The sequence below is a fragment of the Centruroides sculpturatus genome, unplaced genomic scaffold, assembly GCF_000671375.1.
Source record: "Centruroides sculpturatus isolate CEXI.00-Female unplaced genomic scaffold, Cexi_2.0 scaffold48, whole genome shotgun sequence".
Taxonomy (NCBI): Eukaryota; Metazoa; Arthropoda; class Arachnida; order Scorpiones; family Buthidae; genus Centruroides; species Centruroides sculpturatus.
Window position 1 is genome coordinate 714,172 of NW_019384294.1, and position 9,385 is coordinate 723,556.

The 9,385-nt window shown below is 26.2% G+C and overlaps 1 protein-coding gene and 1 long non-coding RNA gene across 4 annotated transcripts in view; one reads left to right on the forward strand and one right to left on the reverse strand.

The window, feature by feature from the left end:
- Nucleotides 1-9,385, forward strand: part of LOC111619556 (lachesin-like) — a 122,699-nt gene that overhangs the window by 87,467 nt on the left and 25,847 nt on the right. For all 3 annotated transcript variants that reach the window (XM_023361405.1, XM_023361339.1, XM_023361477.1), the window contains exons 6-7: nucleotides 7,114-7,242; nucleotides 7,646-7,933. In XM_023361405.1, the coding sequence (XP_023217173.1) occupies nucleotides 7,114-7,242; nucleotides 7,646-7,933 (417 nt within the window). The remainder of the gene's footprint in view (nucleotides 1-7,113; nucleotides 7,243-7,645; nucleotides 7,934-9,385) is intronic.
- Nucleotides 7,646-9,385, reverse strand: part of LOC111619746 — a 31,292-nt gene continuing 29,552 nt past the window's right edge. The window contains exons 2-3 of the long non-coding RNA XR_002755815.1: nucleotides 7,879-8,012; nucleotides 7,646-7,780 (exon numbers count right to left, since the gene is read on the reverse strand). This is a non-coding gene — a long non-coding RNA (uncharacterized LOC111619746). The remainder of the gene's footprint in view (nucleotides 7,781-7,878; nucleotides 8,013-9,385) is intronic.

Here is a 9,385-nt window from a genome sequence, read left to right on the forward strand (position 1 = left end):
AACGGAATCTATTTCCAATGGGGGGGGGGAACATGCCATAACTGTAATTGAGTTTATGACATATTTTTGTATAAATTATTTATAGAGCAAATAAATTCTGAATAATTATACTTTTAAGTAAAATTACATTAAAATAACCTTTAACACAATTATATTATCATTTATTAAAGTACGATAGTGTCCACTTAACAAAGCATCGAAGAAGGAAAGTTCAATTGAGAGAGCACTCTCCTGTTTTATGTATAGTGGGACTGTTGTTAACATAGGACAATATGGCAGAACAATTTGTTTAAATGAGTTCTGTATTGGTATGTTTTTTAGAACAGTTTACGTAAGGGAGTACTATTATTCTATGGAGGATTTGTAAGTGTCTATCTTCAATCTTACGGTACATCAACAGCCCAGGGCGTACAGTGACAGTGTTCTTTACACTACGATATTTACTGAGATTGTTAAAATATGGCATGTGGTTAAAAAGAAAACGAGTGGAAGAAGATAAAGAGGTTGAATAAGATGAAGACGAAACGGAAAATGTTCAAGAATCGACAAACATTGTTTTTTATAAAGATGCACTGTTTCGTTTAAGCACGGTAATAAAACATTTAAAAGAAAATTTTACTGACAATAACACATTTTACGAGATCGGATGATTGAAAAGGGCCCGTCCATTAATTACGTGTACAATTTTTGAGCCGTTTTGATCATCTCCTTCACTGTTGTGTACTTTTGACAAATCCCTCCTCTTTAATTACGTTCATGGACCATCTAATATAGAAGAAATGACTTTTTAAAATTCTGAAAATATTTTCTAATATAGTTTATTCATATGACTCATGTAATCTGGATTATATAAACAAATTCGCATGCACTAATACCACTAAAAAAGTCCACATAGATAATTCTCCTCATTGTATACGTAATTAATGGACGACCCCAAAGAAAGCTGCAAGTAATCGTATTCAAAAAAAAAATTACTGCAATCTTTAAGAAAATTTGCTTAGGTTATTTATTGCATGAATAGTTACAGTTTCGCATTTAGTTCACTTTCATATCTGTAAATTATCGAAATAAAATTTGATTAAAAAAAATAAAAACTTTATTCTTGCAGTAATGTACTGATTTGTTTTTATACTGTACATTCAGAAATTTTGGAGCAAAGATGTTCACATTTTTTTCAGCTAGGCCTCCTACTGTAGTCTTGGGAAGAAGTGAAAGTAATGTGACTGGCAAATATTTACTGAATTATTCAATAAAATGATAAAAGTGATGATAGAAAAAGGGAAATCAATGTGTAAGTTGCAGTAAAATTGTGATAAATACCATAAACAACCCCCTAGGTAATCTTATTACTTCGGATAAGAGAACATATTGCAACGTCCCTAGAGTTCTATCTGTATTTGGCATTAACCTTGTTTTTTTTTTAAGTCTATTTTTCTTAAAATAACGATTTCTAATAATAAATTATATTTTATTATATGCGTTTATTTAAATATATTATTATTTGAAGAAGAAAAATATAACTACTTAGATGTAATGTATATTCCAACCAAGTAATGTTTTATATACAGTAATTAATAAAAATCTCTTTTCAATATATTGATTATTTTACACTGAAAAGAATTAATTTCTAATAAATTTTTACAAAATATATTCAAAGTTATATGTGGAACCATTTTTTTTCCCAATAAGTTTTACTTTGTGTCTTGCGCCGTTTCTAAAAGACATTCGATTTTTAATGCTACATTTAAATTATTTAATATTTACATTTGTTCTATAAAAACACCTGAATGTTCTTTGATCGATACTACTTAATTATGATTTATGGAATTGTTTCTTTTATCTTTCGACGCGATAAGAAACTGCAATACTAATCAAGACTTGTTGCTTCTTGATTGATGAGAATACGCCATATTATTATCGCCCACAATAAACAATCCTACTATCATATATATATATATATATATATGACCTATGTAAGGATAACATTCCACACCAGATACAATCTTTCCACTACTTATTCGAGTGCTCCATTGAAAAGATAAACATAATAAGAATTTTAATCATATTAGAGTTTTTCAACACTATTATTTTTTCTATAAAATTGATAAGAATTTATTTATTTACTTTTTCTTTATAGAAATACCACCACCAACGGAAGAACCAACGAAACAAACCATACCAAATATACGAGTCACTCCAGAAGGCAAGTAACTTAATACTATCAAATCGTGTTAAAGATATGATCTATGTGATTAATCACAATTGCAATTGGGGAATAATTTCCGTTATATTGATGCTTGATCTTCTTTAAATAACACGCTTTACCTCTTTTCTACTATTCGTGTCATCAATTATATGTAGCCTTTTGTCAAAACTTATTCTTTGATATCATTCAATAGTCAGTTTGTTGTCTTTGATGGATCCGGAGGGATAGAATAAATGTTAAGAATCGTGGTGATTTTCATCCGTGAAAAAAGAAGTCATACTGTCACGCAAACAATCATTTATATCATCTATAATCATTATAACGTCATCAAACACTTATAACTATAAGTATGGATTGATCAATGGTTTATGACGACTGTCAAAGGAACGTTTCCAGACTTATCACGATAAATTAATAGCATCGTTAAGGTTTTAAATATATTTTTATGACCTACTTTCACTTTTTTTTCATATTAATAACGTATATAATTATAATAATAATCATTAACATAGTTAGAAAATGATAAATTCCATCATCAGATAAGCTATGATCCGGATAAACTTCTAAACGCATAATGCAAGAAAAATTAAGAAAGAAAAACAAAAATTAACGAAGTCAAATAATGAATTAAATAGAATGTTATCAATTAAAGTAATTTTAAAAATCTATTCGGCTTTGGTATTTTTATTCCTTATCATTTATTTAATACCATTTGTCTCATTAACAAATGGAAGACAGAATCAAAATGAGAAGAAGAAGAAGAAGAAGAGTGAAGGGAAAAAAAAATAAAATAAAAAAAATACAAATCGAAGTAAAATAATTTTTTTTTAATTCTTTATCTTCTTTTAGAAAGACCTGAAAACTATTTAACGCTACGAAAAGTAAGTTATCTATCAAGAAAGAAAGTATTGAACGATTATCTCTTTCTTAAAGTTAATGGGGTCCTCAAGAATAGGATCATGTTGTCAGAATATTTCCAAATCTTAGTTATTCAATCTCGCTAACCTACTGAAAATGTTATTAATCAGTATTACTTTCCAAATAATGAATAGATACAACTACTCCTACAAGATTATTTATCTTTATTTAAAGTGAGAATGAACATAATTTTTATGTTTACTTTTAAGATTTGAATTCAGTAAAATAATCGTTAAATTTTTTTCTGTAATAAAAAAAATGAAAAGTAATATTATCCAAACAATAAAAAAATAACAGAAAAGATACATGACATGAAGCAGAAGCTGAAAAATAAGCAAAAGAAAATGATAAAGTGTAAAAAAAATCTAATGCTTTCTGTGCAATGTTAGCTTTCATTATCTTTCTCTTTCTATATACGTTCTGTATATATATATATATATATATATTTTAAACCTTATCTGATTAAGTAAATTGAATATATTGGAATTAAAATTTTACATGTTTTACAAAATTTTCATCTTGATTATTACATGTAAAATGGTTTCGTTATGTAATTTCGTCAGAATGCCAGGAATTTCTTTGTTGTCAGAGTAGGTTAGATGTTTTGAAGATGTATATATATATAATCTACAAAATATTCGGTATAGAATTTAAATATTCGACATTTTTGCTTTAAAACTAATTTAAAGGACTAAATGTCATTTATAATAAATTCCATAATGACATATTTCATTTAACTTTTACATTTTTCTTTGCCATATATCGATTAAAAAATTTTTAACAAATTTTATTACTATTTTTTTTCACTTTTTAAAGTATATATATTATAAAAAATCTTTTTATTATTTATATATAGTCTTGGCATTTTATCGTTTTTTTTATTGTCACAGATTTGACAGCATTTCCTAGACATCAAAGTTTTGGATCTGTGAAAGATTCAGAAAGTGAAAGTACTGAAGTCAAAAATTCACTTTCTATACCTACAGGTTTGTAAAAATTGAAAGAAAAATAAGAAAAATATTTTAAATTTAAGTTAAAATTTACATATATAATTTATTTATATATATATTAATTAAATATTCATTAAAGAGGATATTATCCTATTATAATTAAGCTAGTAACAGTAATAACTTTTTGATAATAAAATTAATAATTTTGATAAATAGTGAGAAGAAATTAAGCTTATTTAAAGTAAATTTATATAATTACATATAAATATAAATATTACTGCCCTTTTGAATAAATAGAGAGTTTGAATGGTGTAGCCCTACTAATCTTATCATTGAAGATGTAATCAATTTTAAATTCATTGGAGAATTGTTCATTCAGCAAGAGAAGAAACATTGGACAGATATTTAGGAAATGTCCAATTTTATTGGTAGTATATTCTTCACAAAAATGACAAGAGTACTTTTAAAGATATCTAAGTAATTCCCATTGAAAATAAGAAGAAATCAGTTCAGTTTTAGTTGCTTGAAAAGAATTTTTGCTTACCTAAGAAGTATTCAATAGAAAAATCCAAACTTGCAGAGGATATAGATTATTATAAAGGCGGATTGTATAATAAAGAGTTATCATTTGAAGTGTTTGATCAAGAGCGAGTTGTGTATAAGATTGATGTTTTCATATAAGTAACTGAGCAATAAAAATCTAATGATTATAAGTTTTTTTAATATTTCTAATATTAAAAAATTGATTATTATTAAATAAATGGTTTCTATATAAAGAAAATATTTATAGAATCTTTTTAAATCTTGAATATTATATAATATGCAGCGATAATAACCATTGTTTTACAATTTAATCAGGTGCAGGAATGTAAAGATTCTTAGAGGACACTGGAATTTGCGAATAAATTTTCTTATAAAACGAAAAGTTTAAAAAGTTTTTAAGATTATTAAATATTTTAACGAGAAAAAATAGTTTCTAATGTAATATTTACATCAAACTTGATAGTTTGATATGAATATTACATTTATATGTAGATATGTATCTGCTTCTTGTCAAAGACTCTTTATAAGAAAGAACTGTAGAAATTGAATCTTAAAACTTCTATCGGTTATATAATAATTTAGAAAATTAATAAATAAAATTAAATATTAGTAAAAAATCTCCCAAATAAATCATATAACTAAAAATAATATATCTCAATTAGGATGTGTTAGGATTAATCCAATATCGAAAATATTGGAATGATCCTTAATTAACAGATTAAATGAGAAGATAATAAATTTCCAACTCTGTAAAATTCAATACATTGATTTAAGTATTTTAAGATTAGTAGATTCTTGAATTTTCAAGAGTTTGTAAATAATTAATAAATTTACATAATTAAAAATTAAAATTAATAATAATAAAATTAATATTTATGATTGATATTTAATGTTCTAGAAATATAAATTTTTGTGGAAAAAAAATTAATTATTCAAGTTATTTGATGAATATTGTATTGATACCATTCTCATCTCAAAGAAATTTTTTATATTTAACAGAAAATATTAAAGATATTTCAGGACCTCAAATTTATTGTGGTCATGAGTTTATAACGTATAAAAGGCTCTTCAATCTCTAACAAACATTAATAAACTTAAAAACAGAGCTCCTAAATTATGTATAATTAATGAATCACGGAAACGGGTTTATGTATAAATCCTAGATGAAGTAAACTCGATATTATAAAAGTTTTTGGTGAAGTTAGGTAATAACAAGAATAATTTTTGAAGCACTTAAACTTTATAACACTTACAAACAGAAGAAAACACAAAATTTAAAGCCTTCAGATTCGTTTTATTCACTGTGAAGGAATAGAAATCACACATGGAGTCGACCTTTAAAACAACTTTACATGTGTATTGAATTTGAAGATGCTAAATTCTAGTTATAAATATTTTTTTTTAGTAAACGTCTTCCTGGTTTTATTACTTATTTAAATTATTATTTATTTACACAAAATTCCACTTAGGAAGAATCTTTTCTTTAGTTTGCTTTGATTAAAAGGATAAACAGATTGTTTAACAATTATGTTAATACAAAGAATAAATTGGAATATTTTGTCATTATCTGTAGTTGTTTAATTTTAAAAGCATAAAATTAATTAATTAACTATACGACAGTTACAATATTTATCTACTTTAAATCTATACTTTTCAATTTTTACCTATTTGATCTAAATGAATGCTTTAAAAGAGATGAAGATGGGTTTCAAATTGAAAATCAGATAATACATACTATATCGTATGCCGATGACATTGTGTTGATAGCTCCTACAGCAGCTGCTCTCCGTAGAAAAATCCAACAAATCTNGTGGAATTAAATTTTTACATAAAGTAATTGTATCTACTCCGAGAGATGTAAGAAAAAAATAGAATAAAATATATATATATATGCGTATTATACTTCACTAAAATAAAGTAGAAGGTTTAAAATTCTGACAATAAGTCAAATTTTTATCAATCTGTAAGCTCTTAGGAAGAGGGAAAAAAAGGGAAAAGAAAGAAGAAGAAACACGTAAATAAAGGAAAAAATATCTAAGACATATTCTAAATCCTATTGTCTTTCGGCTTTTGACAATATTTTGTTGAAGGAGAGAAATGTCATGGGATCAGAGGAAAAATCGCGTGAAGAGGAAAATAAGATTGGGAATCGAAATCAGCTAAAGCATAGAAAATACTAAAGGCCGTTACATTTAAAATAGATATATTTTAACAGAGTAAGATAGGTGAAAGCAGTACATATTTTTAAACTTAAAAAAAATACTTATACGCTCTCACTTGTTTGCCTATAACTAACAACACTGACTTTAATGAAGAAAAATACAATTAATTTTATATGTACTAGTGCTTATTTTAGAAAAGAATATCAACATTGTAAATTCGATTTTTTCAGGTAAAATATATAGCTAATTTCGCTTATTAATTTAGAAACTTTAATAATTAAATATATATATATATATTTTTTTTTTTAAATTTAAGTCTGTTCTTTTTTTGTAGCTACTACTTACGAAGGAGAGCAGCTGAACATAACTCGAGTTAGTAGACTACATATGGGAGCTTATCTTTGCATCGCATCTAATGGAGTACCCCCTTCTGTTAGCAGGAGAATAATATTACACGTTCATTGTAAGTGATACCGACTTTATTTTCATCATCTCTTACTAATTACCTGTACTTTTCTTTATCTGTAATAATCTTACTATTCTTAATTACGTTCAATTAAAGCTGGCAAAATATTCTTTAGTGAAAATGTAATTAATTTTTAAAGAAAAAAAGGGGAAAAAAGCATAAAAATTCTTCCAAGGTTTCGTTTACTGTAATCATCAACATTCCATTTTTCAGATCTTGTTTTATATCTTAAATTAAACCAAAGTAAAAAGTCTAGTAGTAGTTTTCTACAAGTAAAAGTTAAAAATCTCTCTCTTTTAGGAGAACTTTAAAATAATACTGGCATCAAGCAGATCCCATTACGTCGACTCTCAATCAAATTCCTTTCCTCTATAAATAGAACTACATCTTTCTCTTTTAGTTCCTCCAGTTATGTGGATACCAAACCAGCTGGTTGGTGCAGCAATGGGAAAAGATGTTACCTTAGACTGTCACACGGAAGCTTATCCTGTGTCCATCAATTATTGGGCCAAAGATGGAGGAGATATGATTATACCTAACGAAAAATTCGAAACAGCAATTAAAGATAAAACTTACAAGATACACATGAAATTGACGGTGAAGACATTAGAAGAAGAAGATTTCGGTACTTACAAATGTTTCGCTGAGAATTCACTCGGATCTACGGAAGGATCAATACGGATGTATGGTAAGAACATAGCTTAGATTCACATGAATTGTGTCAAAACTGTCTTATCTATCGAAGTACTATCTTACATCTAGAATACCTCGGGGAGAAAAAGAAAAATCTTATCTTTTATATCAAAAAAAAACGAAAAAAAATATCTTTCGTGTCAGAAATTGCGACTTGATTTATGTCGTTTTATATAACTACATTAAAATTACACTTAACTATATTGTTATATTAAATTAATTAATTATTCTTACTTTTGCTTCCTGTTTTACTCGCTAAAATAATTAACATTAATGATTTAAAACACATCNGACTAAATCAAAAGTCACGTGATTTCAGTTCAAACTTTTCCCTAGAACGAAATTACATAGATGACTAACATATCTCTATTGTTATCAGGGAAAGTATGATGTACAGGAGCAAGACATTGCAAATTTGAGATCGAGAACATATATTTTAAATTAAATAAATTAAAAATCTTTCGTGTCAGAAATTGCGACTTGATTTATGTCGTTTTATATAACTACATTAAAATTACACTTAACTATATTGTTATATTAAATTAATTAATTATTCTTACTTTTGCTTCCTGTTTTACTCGCTAAAATAATTAACATTAATGATTTAAAACACATCCATTTGATAAATTATGTTTAATTAAATGCATAGCAAATAGTTTTGTTGTAGAATTAATAAAATTTATTTTCTAATTTAATCAATATTCGATTTATTGCGATAATAAATCTGAGATTGTCGACATAATTAAATTGTATCAATTGTTTTTTTTAATTATACGCGTATATTATTTCAACTATCTTTATTATAAAATAAATTTAATTTTAATTTAAGAATTAAAAAAATTTAAGAAATAAATGAAAAATTATTCTTTGTTTTAATTATTTATGCATGAATTATATAAATAAAAAAGTTTAATTATATCATTTTTAAACGTATCAACGTATCTAAAATTTTAATCATTCTATCGACGTATTAATTGAGCTGCAATTTGAAAAAATTGTAGATTTATAATTTTCTACGATCGTCTGTCTGTCTGTCTTTTCTTCATTTATCTCCAGAATGGTGTTAAATAGATGAAAACCAAGACCAGATAGAAAAAGATTAGAAGGCCCCGATTAACTATTTACAAACTTCCAGTCTATACCGAAAGTTAGTACAGTAGAACCTCGAACACTCGGCCTAATGTGGACCGAAGGGTGGCCGAGTTTGTGAAAATGCCGGGTTATCGAGAATGGGGTTAAAAAAAATAAGTACGAGTGTTTCCTCAGAAAATACTGTACTGTACTTGTACGTATTGTTTACTTGAGAATATAACAGAAAATAAACTGCCCAAATACCCTTAAACAAACGAAAAGTACGTCCTTTATGAAGGCATAGAGCCTTTACTACATGAAAATGAAAATTAATGAATACACTGTGTACAGTAATTTACCTGATAAGACAGACCTC